Source organism: Nomascus leucogenys, chromosome 8 (assembly GCF_006542625.1).
Source record: "Nomascus leucogenys isolate Asia chromosome 8, Asia_NLE_v1, whole genome shotgun sequence".
In the NCBI taxonomy this organism is placed as follows: Eukaryota; Metazoa; Chordata; class Mammalia; order Primates; family Hylobatidae; genus Nomascus; species Nomascus leucogenys.
Genome location: NC_044388.1, coordinates 8,371,141 through 8,389,520, shown reverse-complemented (window position 1 = coordinate 8,389,520; position 18,380 = coordinate 8,371,141). Strand labels below are relative to the sequence as shown.

The following is an 18,380-nucleotide window of genomic DNA, read 5'->3' as shown; positions in this document are numbered from 1 at the left end:
TTTTTTAATATGCATTTCTATATACTATATTTTATATGTTATAGCTAATAAATTAATTCACTCAAAAAATATTTACTGAGTACCCATTCTGTTATGCTGCTTTGGTTTTTTCTTTTTCAGGCGCCTCTAATTTGTCTTCTTTGCCTATCTTTCTTATTGTTACTTTTTCTTGAATCTTTTAAATCTACTTTAGTTTTTAAAATTTCATCTTTCCACTGCCGATTGTTTTCTTAAATGGTATCATTTGCTCTTGTCTTGCTTCTATTTGAGGCTTCAGCTCTGAAATTTTTTTTTTCATTTACTTCTAATTTTCTCTGTCATCTCATTCTCACATTTTCATAATTGATATACGTTGTTCCTTCATGTCTTACCTCATTTTCTTAATGCCTTTTAACTCATTGTGAAATAGATACTAGTTTTGGTTATAATTTTGGTCTATCTTGTGTGCATTTTTTTCATTGCAAGTTTTTATGTCTGGAGAGATATTCTGTCCCTTTTTCTCGTTTAATAACTTTGTATGTAATTTGATCTCAATACCTTTCTGTAGCTCATTTTTATGTGAATTCAATTTCTTGAACTTTTAGAATGAGTAGAGGTTCAGGGAATATAAGTTCACAAAGCTGTTTCTGGGCAGTGTTAAAAAATACAGTGGTTTGCTTTGTGGTTTGTTTTCTAAGATTTCTTGGTTCTATGACTTTGCCTCACTTTTATATGGACTGTCTCCATCTCTTCTTGTCTCTATTGTCCCTTTCATAAAATTTTATTCCACTTCCAGCATAAAATTTTCCTAAGGCTTTATTCCACTCCCTTTTCCTTAGGGCTCTGGTCTAGAATGGCACCTTGGCAAGTCAGTTTTCAGTGTTCACAGGAGGTAGACTACTCCCTTCTGTTTCGTCTTTCTTATGGTAGACCTTCACCCAGTCAGTAATGGAGAGAATAAAACTCCTCTGTTTCAGCTACTGCTATCTAATCGGCCAGCATAGTCTTTTAGTGGATACTGTTGGCTATTCTGGAATTCTCCTGTTCTAAGGTTCATCAGATGTTGCCCCATTGCTTCCTTCTTGCTTTTGCACAGATGTCAATTATCAACGGTGTCTAGAGACTATTGATAGTTTGCCTCACCTAGTTATGTTTTGAGTTTCATGGGGATAGCATGTCACATGGTTTGTTGTAATTGTTTTATGGATTTTTAACTTTGGTTTCTAGTTTCTCTTTCTGTTTTTACAAGATGATTCAGAGAAACTGAAAACCTATGCTACTGAGGCCACACCACTGACTTCCCGTAACTCACTTCTTCTCCCTATCCTTCCTGCCCAGGACTAGCTTTTGAATGCCTGTGACTTATTTAGGCATTACCATCTTTAAGTTCTACTTAACAGAGAAGCTGATAACCCTTTTGTCTCTTTTTAATCAAACATTTTTGAAAGGCATCACAACGATGAACCAAATTTTAAAATTTATTTACAGTGAAATTAAAAAATAATTCTGCTCCCAGTTTCTATATAAAGCTTTCACAAAACCTATCCTTAGTGTCCATGTCATAAAACTGCATTAAGGAGATTTTCATTCTTCAGTAACAAAATTCCTCAGGATGGAGAGAATCTAAGATATTTTCGCCAAACCAAATTCTGTGCCACAGACTACAGAATAAAACTATTACTGAACAAATCATGTATTAAATCATCCCGAATAACAATACCATTATTTTTGCACTTTAGAGATAAAGTGACTGATGTATAGCAGGTACTGATTGAAGGATGCAAGAAAAGCCAAAGCTGGTTGTCTCCATTTCTGCAATATACTGGTTTCCTTTTTAGCCCTCCCCGGGGGAAAAAATACCTCTCTAAACCTAACTCAATCTATGTTTCAAATAAATTCAAGATAAGCTAACCTTGGGAAGTTTTTGTAGTCTATTTCTCATCTACCAAATCTGATTGGAATCCAGCAACAAAAACTCCTTTCCAGAAGTAAACTACCTTCATGTTCGTAAATACCGATTAAACCATAATTTAATAGGCTATTTACAATACTACCAATCACGACTGATTCAATCAGCTACACAAATTTCAAACTTTTTGTTTTTCTGTAAAACATCAGACAAGATATCAAATTCATTAAATGTGACAAACACCAAAGTATCACCCAAAGTCTAGTTTACCTAACAGACGACTGCTTTCTCCTCTCTTTCCACAGTTCCAATATATAAACTACGTTTTTGGAATCTACACATTAACGTTGTCCTGGGGTCAGTACATGCCAAATATTATTAGTAGTATTAATGTTCTATCAATTCGTTTCCCATCCGCCTCTGTCACACAGTGAGGCCTCCAAATAAAAGGTCCTACGCCCCACTCCCCAGCCCGCCCAAGAGTTTTTTGTTTTGGCAACAGGGGATTGGTGCTGCTTTTGAAATAACAGAAAGTAACAAAAGGCATCATCAACATGGACCATCAGCCACGTCGGAAAGTCGAGGCGCCGGGGGCCGGGTGGGCCGCGCTCTAGATCAGGGAAAGTAAACAAGGTGACTGCGTGCGGAGGCGGCTGTTATTGTTTGTACGTGGGTCTGCCGCTCTGGGTGGGATGGGTGAACCTACGAGGACACCCACTCCAGCTTCGCAGCCTCTGTAAGGAAAAAGGCAACTTGCAGCTCCCCAAGAGGAAACCGGAGAACAGTAAAAGCGTTCTTTCCCAGGACTTCATTTCGGAGTCGCGGAAGGACCAGCAGAAGCAGGAGCTGTCAGAGCGGCCGTGAACCCAGCGGCTCTGTCCACACACAGGCAACCTGCGTCCTTGGCCCCTTTCGGTTCATCCGGGCGTCCTCAAACCTTCCGTCCCCCTCCCTAATGCCACTAATCGTCCAGACGACGAGGGGAAAGAGGTGGCTCGAAAGCCCCAGCACTAAGGTGGAGAGGGCCGCGGAGCCCCGGGTCCTCGGCCTTCTGAGCCGTTGCCCCTCGCTCACCCACCTGATGCTCTTTCACCACTTCGCTGAGACAGGGATACCGCTCTGAGATCCATCGGTAAAACTTGGGGACTCCCATTTCGACCGTCAACACTAATCCCAGTCAGAGCCAAACCGAAACCAAACGCCCCGCCGGGGCTCCGCCGCCGCCTCCGGCCGTCGCTCCGCGGATGACAACACACCGCCCGGCCGACCATAGAGAGCGCCCGCCGGGCCTAGAGCGGCAGGATCCGAGGCCTTCCCAGGGGCGGGGCTTAGCCCGCCGGGCCTCGCGCGGCCGGGGCCGCGGTACTGTCCAGTGGCGGTCAGGGGATCTGCGGAGGTTTGCCGGTGTGCTTCAACTTAGGGGCGAAAATGCCCCAGGATAGAGCTGTGCTTTCTAAGTGGATTTGGAAGTGGCATGAAAACCGCACGAAGGTGTGGGAAGGGTATCGAACACTGATTTTTGTTCTGTTTGTCTCCTAGGGTTGCTAATCTCAGTATTTTTCAGATTTCGAAACATCTGGTGATTTATTTGGCTTAGTGTGTTGTTTTGCGAACAATTTTTTTTTCTCTGAGGAATTTAAACTTACGTTTCTTAATACATACGCTTAAAAACGTTCTTTTCCAAATTGTTCAAAAAAATTTTCCATGTACGCGCCCCCCGCAACTGTTAACATAAGACCTTGGATACGAAATCATTTAATGTTTAGTTTTGACATTCATGCGTCCGGGTTTATCATATTTTTCCCCATCACACTTTCAACCGGACAGCAAAGGAGAGTTCTATCAACTTAAAGTGAAATTATCGGTTTTAAATGTAAGAGTTTTCCACTTATTTGAATGTAGTAACCTCGTTACTTTGTATTTAAGTCTTCTGGACGAAGACTTACAGAAAAACCTTAAACATTTAATACTTTTTGGATTTTATGATCTCAGGAAATGTTAAGTATCGCTGTCTTTCATGACCACTGGATTCTGCATTCTGGGACTGCAGTATGGCAACATCACACAAATTACAGAATGTTTATTTCGTTTTCACATTCACGCTTCTTGGCTTATATTTTTTCTCTATCACACTTTAAAACAAAGTTTTATGAAGTGAACTTAATGATATGCTATTTATATTTATATATCTCTTTTACTAGACTGACACTTCCTTGAGGGCAGGAGAGGGTGGCTGTATGCACAAGTCTGGCACAATGCCTTGCCCACAGTATTTATTCCATATAATTTTGTTCTTCAAGTGAATCCTTACAATAGCTAGGACTTTTAAAAGGAAATCAATAGAAGTTGTAAAATGAAATTAGGCTTGCTTGTTTCTTGCAAATACAGTTTTCGACCATAAGAACACATGATATTCTATTTCTCCAATTATAATGCACAGTATGTATTAAGAAAGCAGTTTATTTCTTAATAACTGAATGTATATTATTTTACATATAATTAATGATCAGAGAGAACAGTTGCTCTGAGAACGTAAATTTATGTTGTACTTTAGAATTGAACAGATACAACCACAGATTCATACCAAATGCATTACTTTTAGATTATTAACATATTCTTTTACATAATTTCATTTCACATATATGGGGTCCAACCAAGATACATCTGGCATAGTAAGTTTTCATCAGTAGCTTCTTGTATAAGGTAATGCACATGTCCTTCAATAGATAATGGCAGTCCTGTTACTCTATTTCGAGTCTTGATTACACCTTGTAGTCGCTGCTCAATGTCAAGAACATGGGTCTTGGCCTAAAAAGAAGAAACATAAAACCAAAAACAGATGTTAATAATTTGGAATTACTACCTTTCTTTATATTTTGACATTTAATAAATGTTAATGCCATTTTACTGACCAATACCCCTTTTGTAAGAGCAAATACAGGAAAAGAAGAAATTAAACAAATACAGTCAACTTGTGATACTGATTTTGAGCCTTGCAAGATTGATTCAACATCAACTGCTTGGACATGTTTCTGGACTACGTGAAATACCAGAGAATTATTTACACATTACAATTCTAGAAAAATAATTTTTTAAATCTGCTTTGGAAGTGTTTAGGACTTAAACATTTGAATGAATATTCGAATAACAATGCTGTACTGCCTAATATTTACATTATGTTAGTACATGCAAATGGGTGTTCTAAGTGAGCTACTTGGAACTGTACAATTTCTTAAGCATATCTGAATGCAAAAGGAAGAATAACGTTATTAGAAGAATAATTCTCAGAGGCGGTGCTGGGTGGGCTGGTGGGCTGGGCTGCAGCCCACGAGCACAAAGAGGAGGGCCACGGGGTGGGGACTGTTGCTGTGCCATCTGCCATCGACTTTTCCGCCAAGAGCCTGGACTCCAAATATGACTTATATTCCAGCAGAACTCCAGGTATTAATAGAACCTCTACAAAAGCCAACTTTCCCTGTTGCAGTTGCAAACCAGCTCCTGCTTATTTCTTTGGTGAAGCACTTGAGCCGTGTGCATGAACCAAACCCAGTTCATTCAAGACAGGTGTTTAAGTTACTTTGCCAGACCTTTATCAAAATGGGGCTGCTGTCTTCTTTCACTTGTGACAAGTTTAGCTCATTGAGACTACATCACCACAGAGCTGTTACTCACTTAATGAGGTCCACTAAAGAGAGAGCTCATCGGGATCCTTGTAAGGCTATTTCTCATATCCAGAAAATCAGATCAAGGGAAGTAGCCTTTGAAGCACAAACTTCACGTTACTTAAATGAATTTGAAGAACTTGCCATCTTAGGAAAAGGTGGATATGGAAGAGTATACAAGGTCAAGAATAAATTAGATGGTCAGTATTACGCAATTTAAAAAATCCTGATTAAGGGTGCAACTCAAACACATGGCATGAAGGAACTACAGGGAATGAAGGTGCTGGCAGGTCTTCAGCACCCTAATATCATTCGTTATCACACTGCGTGGACAGAACATGTTCAAGTGGTCCAACCACAAGCAGACAGAGCTTCCATTCAGTTGCCATTTCTGGAAGTGTTCTCCGACCAAGCAGAGGACAGATACCAATACAGTGTTAAAAATGGTGAAAGTAGCAGCTCATCCATTATCTTCGCTGAGCTCACCTCAGAAAAGAAAAACCCTTTGCAGAATCTGACACTCAGAATAACAAGCTGTGAACTACACCATCAATTCTGTCTTAAGAGACACCAGTGAATTTGAATCATCCCTGGAGCTCCAGGAAAATGGCCTGGCTGGTTTGTCTACCTGGTCAATTGTGAAACAGCCCCTGCTGCTCAGGTGTAATTCCCTCCTAGAGGAGAATTTCACATCCACTGAGGAATCTTCCGAAGAAAACTTCAACTTGTTGGGGATAGAGGTGCAGTACCACCTGATGCTGCACATCCAGATGCAGGTGTGCAAGCTCCAGCTGTGGGACTGGCTAGCCGAGAGAAACAAACAGGGCCAAGAGTGTGTGGACAAGTTTGCCTGTCCTTATGGCCAGTGTTGCAACAAAAAATTTTCAAGATTTAGTGGAAGGTGTGTTTTACATACATAACATGGGAATTGTAAACAGAGATCTGAAGCCTAGAAATATTTTTCTTTATGGCCCTGATAAGCAAGTAAAAATAGGAGACTCTAGTCTGGCTTGTCCAGATATCTTACAAAAGAACACAGACTGGACCCATAGAAACAGAAAGAGAACACCAACAGCTATATCCAGAGTGGGCACTTGTCTGTATGCTTCATCCCAACAGCTGGAAGGATCTGAGTATGATGCCAAGGGTCTCACTCTGTTGCCCAGGCTGGAGTGCAGTGGTGTCATCATAGCTCACAGCAGCCTCCAACTCCTGGGGTCAAGTGATCCTCCCACCTCAGCCTCCCAAGTAGCTGGGACTACAGGAGTGTGCCACTGAGCCCGGCTAATTAAAAAAAAAAAAAAAAAAAAAAAACTATTTGTAGAGACCGGGGCTGGCTTTGTCCAGTTAGATATGTATTTAGCTTGAGTGTGATCCTGCTAGAGCTCTTTCAGCTGTTTAGAACAGAAATGGAGCAAGCAGAAGTTTTAACAGGTTCAAGAACTGGTCAGATACTGGAATCCCTCAGTAAAAGGTATCCAGTACAAGCCAAGTATATCTATCACTTAACGAAAAGGAACATGTCCCAGAGACCATCTGCTCTTCAACTGCTACAGAGTGAACTTTTCCAAAATTCTGGAAATATTAATCTCATCCTACAGATGAAGATAATAGAGCAAGAAAAAGAAATTGAAGAGCTAAAGAAGCAGCTAAACCTCCTTTCTCAAGACAAAGGGTTAAGGATGACATGAAGGATGGGGGCGTACAGGTCTAGCCTTCCTCAAGCTATATCAGTAGGATGAAAGCGGACTTAAACTCTTAAGGTAGTTAACTGGAATGTAAATTTTTAATCTTTATTAGCGCATAGTTGGTATAATTCATTGTATTTAGTAAACCTGTACAAGTTAAAGATGTAAGGGTGCCCCCCCTCAAAAAAAAACGAATCCTTAATCTATTCTATCTTATTAAAAACAACTATCTGAGCTAGGCGCAGTGGCTTATGCCTATAATCCCTGCATTTTGGGATGCTGAGGTGGGTGGATCACATGAGGCCAGGGGTTCAGGACCAGCCTGGCCAACATGGTGAAACCCATCTCTACTAAAAATATAATAATTAGCTGGCTGTGGTGGTGCACGCTTATAATCCCAGCTACTTGGGAGGCTAAGGCAGGAGAACTGCTTGAACCCAGGAGGCAGAGGTTGCAGTGAGCCAAGATCGTGCCACTGTACTCCAGCCTGGATGACAGAGCGAGACTCTGTCTCAAAAACAACACCAACAACAACCACCACAACAACAAAAAAACTATCTGCAAACTTTGCAGCTTCAACTAAGTAAGAAGTGAATTGCTGCATTTGTTAACATAGCTTGTGACATACTGGTATTATGATATTAAAGCTCAGACCTATTGTTCTGTAAGTTCAGGCAATTTGTACTTTAGTTTTTCCTACTGTATCTCATAACTGTGAATTGTCTATGGTTAAACAAGTGTGCCATGAACTTTTATTATACAAATGTGAATACTGTTAACATTACTGACAATAAAGAAAACTTATGGCATTGTGATACTAGAGAACTAGATTTCAGAGTAATCAATAGTCATTAACAGTATTTCCAAACAGTTCTCATGCATAGAGATGAGAACTATAGCTGCATATCAAGTTCATTTGTAGAGATGAGGACTACAGCCCATATCAAGCTATACCTTCTACTAACCTTTTCATTGACAACTTCTCCAGTTTCATTCAGTGGTGCTTTGGAATGCCCTTTCACTGGTTTACTCCACTCCACAAGAGGATCATGTAGAAAAGTCTTTAAGACACTAAAATTGAAACAAATAATATGGTACGATGTTATCTTTGCAAGAAGAAATCTTGCTAACATCAATATGTAAGTGAAGGATGAGAAGCTAATGGTAATACTCTCATAATACACATTACTGCCTCTTCATTATGTGAAATTTCTGTTTTGGTGTGAGGGGAGGGTAAGAGAAGGGAAGGCAGGAAAAAAGGCAAGATAGAGGGGAGTCAGAGGTGTTTTGGAGAATAGAGTAAGATGAGTTCTATGTGCCATCTCTTAAGTGTATACTGTGAACTGGTAAATGACTATATGTTGAATGAAGGAATTTTATCCCTTACCCTGTCTTCAATAACAATATAACATCTATAGCTACCATATAGACCTAGCCCAGACCTTTTTTCTGCACTCTAAACATCAAATCCAATTACCTATGGGAAATACCCAGTTGGATATGTTCTAAGCACCTCAAACTCAGTATCTCTAAAATAAGATTAATTACCTTTTCCCAACTATTTCTCCTGTATTCCCCAAATCGTCATACACCCATTTGCCCTAGACAAAAATCTAGGAATCATCCTTGCCCCGTCTTCCTCTAACATGCAATTACTCCTCCTAAATCTCTTTGGAATCTCTTCGGTTATCTCCGTCTCTACTGCCGTGACACCCCTTGCCCCCTTTTTATTCCTTCTTAAAATCCTCAATGACTTCTGGTTGCTCTGCAGGCAAAGTTATAATGTAATAACAGGCCCCATGTGAGACCTTCATAATCTAGCCCCTGCTTACCTGTCCAGCATCACCTCTTAGCACCATCTCCTGGAAATATACCCTCTGGAATACATACTGTATTTCTCAGGCAGGCCATGACTTCACTTGCCTTGATATTTTTATCACTCAGAACACTCTCTTCTCCCTTGCATGGTCAACTTTATTTACTTTTAAGGTCTCAACTACTTCCTCCAGAAATTATTTCTTTACTGACCCAGACTAACACAGGGGCTGTTGGTAACTGTTCCACATGATGATATACTTCCCATTTCAGAGAATTTGCCTTTGCATATGTCTAACTAACCAGTATTCTACCATAATGTCTGATAGACAGCTTTTAAATAATGAAGGTGAATAAATAAGCTTTAAAAGTCCTTTCAAACAATCTGCTTCCCACAGCTAACATCATACTTAAAGGTCAAAGACTGACTGCTCTACCCCTAAGATCAGGAACAAGACAAGGATGTCCACTTTTAGCATGTCTATTCGACATTGATTTAGTCAGGGCAAGTAGGCAAGAAAAAGAAATAAAAGGCATTGATATTAGAAAGGAAGAAGAAAAACTATATCTGCAGGTGACATGTTGTTGTGGAGAGAAAATCTTAAGGAAGCCACAAAAATAATTATTAGAACTAATACATGAATTCAGCAGATTGTAAGATACAATATCATATATAAATATCAATTATATATCTATACAGTAGCAATGAACAATCCAAAAATGAAATTAAGAAAAATTCCATTTAGAATAAAATCAAAAGGAATAAAATACTTAGGAATACAATTTTTAAAAGTTAAATATAAGACTTGACCCCAAAAACCACAAAACATTGATGAAAAAAATAAAATTCAAATAAATGGAAAAACATTCCATCTTCATCGATGAGAAGACTTAATATGGTTAAGACAGCAATACTCCCAAATTGTTAAGACAGCAATACTCCCTAATTGATTTACAAATTTAATGTCCTTCCTATCAAAATCCAAGCTGATTTTAAAATTAATATGGAAATACAAGGGACCCATAATAGCTAAATGATCTTGGGGGAAAAAAAGCAAAGTTGGAGTACTCACACTTTCTGATTTCAAAATTTACTACAAAGGTACAATAATCAAAACACTGTGTTGTCAGCGTAAGGTTAGGCATATAGATCAATAGAATATTGCTGAAAATCAATTGACCGTTTCAACAAGAAAGCCAAGATAATTAAACGAGGGGGAAAATATTCTTTTCAAAAAATGGTGCTACGACTAATGGATATGCACATGCAAAAAAATGAATGTGGACCCCTACCTTATACCATATATACAAAATAACTGAAGACAGATAAAAGATTTAAATAGCAGAGCTAAAAGTCAAAAATGCTTAGAAGAACACATAGGTGTAAATCTTCATGACTTTGGATTAGGGAATAGTTTCTTAGATATGACACCAGAAACACCAAAAATAACCAGAAGAAAAAAAAACAAATTAGACTGCATCGAAATTTAAAACTTTTATGTTTCAAAGGCCATCATCAAAGAAAGTGAAGAGACAACCCACAGATGGAAGAAAATATTTGAAAATCATATCTTAAAAGGTCTTGTATCCAAAATGTGTAAAGAACTCTTGTAACTTGGCTGGGCAGAGTGGCTCATGCCTGTAATCCCAGCACTTTGGGAGGCTGAGGCAGGTGGATGGCTTGAGCTTACGAGTTCGAGACCAGTCTGGGCAACATGGCAAAACCCCTTCTCTGCTGGGGAGGCTGAGGCAGGGAAATCGCTTGAACCCAGGAAGCAGAGGTTGCAGTGAGTGGAGATCACGTTACCGCACTCCAGCCTGGGCGACTCTGTCTCAAACAAACTCTTGCAACTCAACAATAGGCCAGGCATGGTGGCTCATGCCTATAATCCCAGCACTTTGGGAGGCCCAGGTGGGAGGATCACTTGAGGTCAGGAGTTCAAGACCAGCCTGGCCAACATGGTAAAACCCAATCTCTACTAAAAATGCAAGAATTAGCCAGACATGGTGGCTCATGCACACATGATGTCCCAGCTACTTAGGAAGCTGAGGCACGAGAATCGTTTGAACCCAGGAGGCAGATGTTGCAGTGAGCCAAGATCACGCCACTGCACTCCAGACTGGGTGACAGAGCGAAACCCTGTCTCAAAGGGAAAAAAAAAGAATAAAAAAACCCAATTTAAAAGTGGGCAAAGGATTTCAATAGACATTTGTCCAAAGATGATCTACAAATGGCCAATAAGCACATGAAAAGATGCTCACCATCATTGGTCATTAGGGAAGTGCAAATTAAAACCACAATGAGATACAATTTCACATCCCTAGAATGGCTAAAATAAAAAAAGCAGACAATAACCAGGATGGATTAAGATGTTATCTAAAGATAGAAAAGATGCAGAGAAGTTGAAACCAACATACATTACTAGTGGGATTATAAAGTGTTACAACTGCTTTGGAAAATGATTTGAGAGTTCTTCAAAATGTTAAGTATAGCATTTAACATATGACCCAGCAATTCCACTCCCAGGTATACACAAGAGAACTGAAAACATATGTCCACGTAAAACTTGTGCACAATGTTCACAGCCACACTATTTATAATACACAAAAGGTGGAAACAATCCAAATGTCTCTTAACTGATGAACAGAAAAAGAAAATGTAATATATCCATATAACAGGATACTATTTGGCAATAAAAAACAATGAAGTACTGATACAGGATGAACACTGAAAATATTACATTAAGTGAAAGAAGACAAACACAAAAGGCCACATATTAGATGATTCCATTTATATGAAATGTCCTGAATAGGTAAATCCATACAGACAGAAAATATTATAAATGAGTGGTTACAAGTAGATAGCAGGGGTGGGAGGGGGAAGGGATCAGGAGTGACTGCTAATGCCTACGGAATTTCTTTTTGGGCTGATGAAAATGTTTTAAAATTAGATAGTGGTAATGGATGCACAATCTTGTCAATATACTAAAAACCACTAATTATGTACTTTTAAAGGGGTGAATTTATGGTATGTAAATTATATCTGCATAAAGCTATTATTTAAAAAAACTATTTCAGTCAGTGCAAACTGGTTTCTATATAAAAACAAACATACGTAGGGGCCAATAATTATATTCAAGGTTACTGTTAAATTATTTACAAAGTATAGGTGATTACCTCATTAAAGGCTCTCGCTGATCACGCATCAGCCTCATTGTAACTTCACATGCTCTTCGAAAAAGACCCTCTGTTCCCATAGGACCCATTCCATTAACCATATTATGAGTCAGGCGAAATGGTACAATTTCTGGAACTTCAAAGGTTTCTCCCTTAGAAACAATACATTTTGTTACAAACTACAATGTTAGAATTTAAAAATCTTTACTCAAAGAACTTAATGTCCAGATTCTTTTAGCAAAGAGCGAAAATACCCTCAAAATATTTATGTTGTAATTACATTAGAGGTTTGTAACATGAAGGAGCCGTGTAGCTCTGCCTTTTCTTTTACGGAACTGAAACCACACTTGATCTTGGATAAGATCTAGGAGATAAGTGGACTCACCTTTCACTGAGTTTAGTACAGTGAATAAACAGTATTACAGAGAAATTTTATGCATTCAATATTTAGTCTCATACTCATTTCTTTAATGTCTTTCTTGAATAATATGAAATACAAATATTCTCATATATTTCTACTTTTCTTTAACACTTTCATCTTAAAACAAGAGAAGCAGCCGAGGGTCAGATGCTCACATCCCCTCATAAAGGAAATAAAACATGTCATATAATGAAGTCCAGTTGTTCATTTTCTGCTGTCCTCTAATCTGCCTTTTCTAGGGACCTTTCATTCCTCCAATCAGTTACCCTAATTTCCTCTCTTGTATGGTTTAACCCAGGCCAGTATTTTAGCTCTGATTTGTTCTCAGTTGGATCTATGATCTTTCTTGGTTTCTTGTGACAGCACAAGGCAACCTGTAGATGATGGAGGTGAAGAAAATAGTGTGCTAACCTACCAGTCTGCCCTGCAGGATTATAATATTGGAAAATTGTAGGGGGCTTTAAAGATGGGTCCAATTGCCTCAACTTATTCCCAGGCCCCACTCTGGACGTACAGAATCTGAATCTCCCGGGTATCTATAATTTTTTTTAAAATTCTTGGATAATTCTGATACGTTGCTAGAATTGGAAACTATCATATTAAACTACTCTGTCTCTCTAAAACTGAGTCTCAGTAAAATGAACTGATCTGCCCATATTCACATAACTAATAACTAATTGAGTCAGAACCTAAACCTATGCTCTTGGACTTCAAATTCAGTACTAGCTTTACAGTATCACTCTTCTAAGTTCTCTCCATCCTAATACGCATTACTACATGATCCACTGATGAAAACTAGTCAAAAAATTCTCAATATAACTCAACTATGAGTATAACTGCTACTAACAGGTATGTCAAGGAAGAACAGTTGTTGAGAAAAGGAAATTGGGAGAAAACATACAATTAGTAAGAGTAACTCACATCACATACCTTATTGAAAAGACAGTTGAAATCTACATGTACACATTCACCAGTCAAAGAATCAAAGAGAATATTTTCACCATGACGGTCTCCAAGCCCCAGAATATAACCAACCATTGACATTACTGCAGTGGAACGGCAGTATGCTGATCTACTACTGTACCTACAAGAAACACAATGCCTATGAAATATCCATATACCATATGAGGCACATATAAATCTAAAATATTAAAAATAAACATTCAACCATAACAACATATTATATTCTTGGTAACTTACCATGATGTAGGATCAGGGAATGTTCTCAGAAACCACTCATGAAAAATAGGGGGATGCCTGGGCAGGAGAAATTCTCGGAATACTTTGAGTTTTTCAGATAAAGCTGCTGACTTTGGTAGCATACACTGGCGAAGTTCTTTTCCTGTCATATACACTCCTGCAAGGAAGAGTGATATCCATTAATCACATCAGCCAAATGAAAAAAGGGAGAAATTTTTTTTGTTAAAATTGGACAGGAAACATCTACTTTTATTCAAATTGTTACTGAAAAACAAGAATAAATGAACATTTTTCAATTAAGCATAATAAAGTTACTGATTGTATAATAAAATAATAAACCACATTATCTTCCCTTAATACAGATGACCCTTGAACAACGTGAGTTTGAACTGTGTGGGTCCACTTACATGTGATTTTTTTCAACCAAACACGGATTAAAAACATGGGATGCAAAATCAGTATATACTGAGGGCTGACTTTTCATACATGCAGGTTCTGCAGGGCTGACTGAGACTTGAGTATGTGTGAATTTTGGTATGTGAGGGTATTCTGGAAGCAATCCTCCAGATAAGGAGGGACCACTGTACTTACCCAAGTGAAGCCTCTTATTAATCAAAATTAATGTCAGTTAAAACCAGTGTTGTGAAATCAAACAGTTCCAGAATACAAGACTCAGAATTAAGTCCCATATGAATGAACTTATTTTGCATATATATGTACATATCAATATATATGTATATATACATATATTTTTTACACTGACACAAATTATCAAAGAAAAAATATATTTTCAAATCCAAACTCAGACATATACAATATTTCACGCTCATAAATAAAATAGTCAACAGCAAGTTCTTTGAACTCTGACTCAAGTGTCTCTGAGTTTCAGTTTTGCAACTGTGAACTTAGATAAGTTATGTAAGTTCTCTGGCACTGTCCATAAAATAGGGATAATCAGGCGTGTTAACAATAATAAATAAAATAATGTACATAACATACTTGGCACAATACCCATTATATAGTAATTTATCAGTATTACTTAATGTTATAAATTGAACTTTATCTCTCAACAAAATATGCTGAAATCCTAATTCTTGGTACCTGGGAATGTGAGCTTATTCAGTAACAGGATCTTTGCAGATGTAATGTTGTTAAGATAAAGTCATTAAGGTGGGCCCTTAATTCAATAATCCAGTGACTGGTGTTCTTGTGAGAAAATAGAGACACAGAAACACAGAGAAAATGCTATGTAACAATAAGGGCAATGTGGTACAATACATCCAGAAGCCACAGAACACCAGAAGGTTAAGAGAAAGGTAAGGAACATTAGCCTTCAGAGAGATCATGGTCCTAATGACAACTTGATATTGTATCTTTAGCCTCCAGAACCATGAGATGATAAATTTCTATTGTTTAAAGTCGCCTAGTTTGCAGTAATTCATTATGGCAAATACCATACAAATTATGTATGAAAACATACACTTATTTTCTACTTCACTTTGATAACTTGATCTATTCATTTTTAATGTATTACACCATATGAACTTTAAAAATGTCTTATTTTAAAATAAGTTTAGATGTTACAAAAAGTTGCATCAATGATACAGAGTTCCCACATATTCTTCACCCAGCTTTCCTTAATGTTCATATCTTGTGTAACAATAGTACAATTATTCAAATCAGGAAATTCTTATTGTTACAGTATTATTAACCAAACTTCTGACCTTATTCAAATTTCACCAGCTGTCCCACTAGAACACTTTTTTTGGGGGTCAGGATCCAATCCAGGATTACACATTACATTTAGTTGTCATCAAATGTCAACTCCTTAAATGTCATCAAATCTGGGAAATCTCTTTTTTTGTCTTTCATTACTTTGACATTTGTAAGGAGTTCGGACCAGTTATATTTATATTTCTCTACTGTAAAGTTACTATACTTTTCCCTTTATAATTGATAAGTATCTGATAAGGAGATACTTCAAGATTCTTCAAATAACCTGTTTCTCATCTTTTGCCTATTAATTTTAGCATCCATTAATAATCACTGCCTACAATAATTATTACCATAGTGTTTGCTAATTGGTGATTTGCTATTTCCATCATCCTTTCTACATTTATTCATTGAAATTCTATTAGTACATAAGGAAGAACTATTCCCACTTCCCTATTTATTTATTTACTCAAATATCTGTTTATATCAGTATGGACTCATGTTTATTTGTTTATTCCATGGGTTATAATAGTTTACAATCATTATTTATTTTGTTACTCAAATTATCCCAGGTTTGGACAGTTGGAGCCTCTTATTGCAATCTAAAATGTCAGACTTCATTCTAGCCTTCTCTCTTTCCTTTCTCCAACAGTGAGAAAACTGGCTCTCATTATACACAACATATTTACTTATTTGCTGAAGACTAGTACTGTATATACATAGTTTCAGAATTGTTAACCAATATCTGTGAAAAACAAATATTCATATATAGTTTTATAAGCTACCTCAAATCTTGTTGGGATGAAGACAGGGAAGGAATCAAAATGGAAGGAAGGAAGGAAGGAAGGAAGGAAGGAAGGAAGGAAGGAAGGAAGGAAATGGAAGGGGAAGGGGAAGGGGAAGGGAAAGGGGAAGGGAGGAAGGAAGGAAGGAAAGAAGGAAGGAAGGGAAACACTTAAGTGTTTCTGTATATAAAATCTAGAAATTTCACTATAGCTTGTATCAAAACATATGCTAACATATATTAATACCAATTATCCCCATATTATATAACTTAGTAGCTATTATATCCACACTATATATGTATAAGAATTAATTTTAGTACCCTTTTCTTTATATAGTTTGGTCAGAATAGGTCTCAAACCAGCAGTGTTGTTCACCCATTCAATAATCCCACATTCATCATTTAGTGGAATAACTGCATATGTTCGAATATGAAGTTCTCTTCTACGAGACTCTGCATCTTTTCTTAAGCACTGTTAAAAAATACACATAAATTTAAAAACAAGATAGAACTCAAAATTTCTAAATGTTATATCAAATATATTTAAAGATTGTTCATTTCATAACAAAAGAATGTCATTGAAGGCTTACTATGTGGTATACATGAATAATTCTTCTGAATGGTAGGGAAGGAAACTACTGGGACAGTATCTCTAATCTATTTACAAATTATTAAAAATGTCCTGGGTAGGTCCTTCTTTTTAATTATTCACTATTAATGTGACAAGAATATTGTATTTAAAATATTTAAGTTGTATATTTAACAATGACAGAATACTGCTGTTTTATTTTCTATTGCTTTATAAGTATTACTGAAACATTAAGTCTTTAGGCACAGAGACTGCTATTTAATTTTTCTTTTTTTTTTTTTTTTGAGATGGGGTCTTGCTCTGTCACCCAAGCTGGAGTGCAGTGGCTTAATCTCGGCTCACTGCAAGATCCGCCTCCCGGGTTCTTGCCATTCTCCTGCCTCAGCCTCCCGAGTCCCTCCCGGGACTATAGGTGCCTGCCATCACACCCAGCTAATTTTTTGTATTTTTAGTACAGACAGGGTTTCACCGTGTTAGCCAGGATGGTCTCGATTTCCTGACCTCGTGATCCGCCCACCTTGGCCTCCCAAAGTGCTGGGATTACAGGCATGAGCCACCGTGCCCGGCCCATTTTAATTATTTCTAAAATGCATAAACAAAAGAACATGAGTTCTATGACATCCTCAAAATGTATTGCTTCTCTTGCGGTTTATCACAACTTTATTTCAAAAGCTATCCCTTAGCAGAAGAAAGCCTTACATTTTCATCTGATTGATCCTGATATATCAGGTGAAAATAAACAGTATTATGTTTAATTCTAGACCTGTATGAAGTAAGCACACATCTATAATTGTAACCTGCTCAATTCAAAAGCGCAATCACTGACCAAAAATACATTTTACTTTAGGAAATAGGTTCCATAACTACCAGGAAAACAATATGGCCATAGAATCTCATATAAAGATCAGTGTGTGGCCTCCAAAACTAACACAGTTTTTTACAATCAGGCTATTTTATTTTACCATGTTCATGAGGGAAAATGTAACAAAATACTTTAATTAAAGTAACAAAGCCGATTAATGTAAATTTATAAACTAAAGCCAGGCCACTTGATACTCAAGTAAATCTGATACTCAGAAAAACACTCAGGGAGCTTTGGAGAGAACATACTAATGGTTCAGTAGTTAGTGAATTAAGGTACCATTTTAACAAACATACTTTTTTGTTGTTGTTGTTGAGACAGAATCTCACTCTGTCACCCAGGCTGGAGTGCAGTGGCATGATCTGAGCTCACTGCAACCTCCGCCTCCCAGGCTCAACCAATTCTCATGCCTCAGCCTCCCAAGTAGCTGGGAATACAGGCGTACACCACCATGCCTGGCTAATTTCTGTATTTTTAGTAGAGAAAGGTTTTTGCCATGTTGGCCAGGCTGGTCTCGAACTACTGGCCTCAAGTGATCTGCCTGCCTCAGCTGGGATTACAGGCATGAGCCACCACACCCA

At 37.8% G+C, this 18,380-nt stretch overlaps 2 protein-coding genes and 1 pseudogene across 4 annotated transcripts in view; 1 reads left to right on the top strand and 2 right to left on the bottom strand.

Annotated features, from left to right (window-relative positions):
• XRN1 (5'-3' exoribonuclease 1) overlaps nucleotides 1–3,159 on the bottom strand; it is a 142,939-nt gene extending 139,780 nt beyond the window's left edge. For all 3 annotated transcript variants that reach the window (XM_012508602.2, XM_030816710.1, XM_030816711.1), the window contains exon 1: nucleotides 2,967–3,159. In XM_012508602.2, coding sequence (XP_012364056.1) covers nucleotides 2,967–3,041 — 75 coding nt within the window. In that variant the 5' untranslated portion in view covers nucleotides 3,042–3,159. The remainder of the gene's footprint in view (nucleotides 1–2,966) is intronic.
• A 1,171-nt stretch (nucleotides 3,160–4,330) lies between these two features.
• Nucleotides 4,331–18,380, bottom strand: part of ATR (ATR serine/threonine kinase) — a 135,593-nt gene continuing 121,543 nt past the window's right edge. The window contains exons 42-47 of the mRNA XM_030816709.1: nucleotides 16,670–16,820; nucleotides 13,852–14,008; nucleotides 13,582–13,735; nucleotides 12,231–12,382; nucleotides 8,204–8,309; nucleotides 4,331–4,696 (exon numbers count right to left, since the gene is read on the bottom strand). Coding sequence (XP_030672569.1) covers nucleotides 4,523–4,696; nucleotides 8,204–8,309; nucleotides 12,231–12,382; nucleotides 13,582–13,735; nucleotides 13,852–14,008; nucleotides 16,670–16,820 — 894 coding nt within the window. The 3' untranslated portion in view covers nucleotides 4,331–4,522. The remainder of the gene's footprint in view (nucleotides 4,697–8,203; nucleotides 8,310–12,230; nucleotides 12,383–13,581; nucleotides 13,736–13,851; nucleotides 14,009–16,669; nucleotides 16,821–18,380) is intronic.
• On the top strand, nucleotides 5,081–7,491 carry LOC105740109 (annotated as a pseudogene).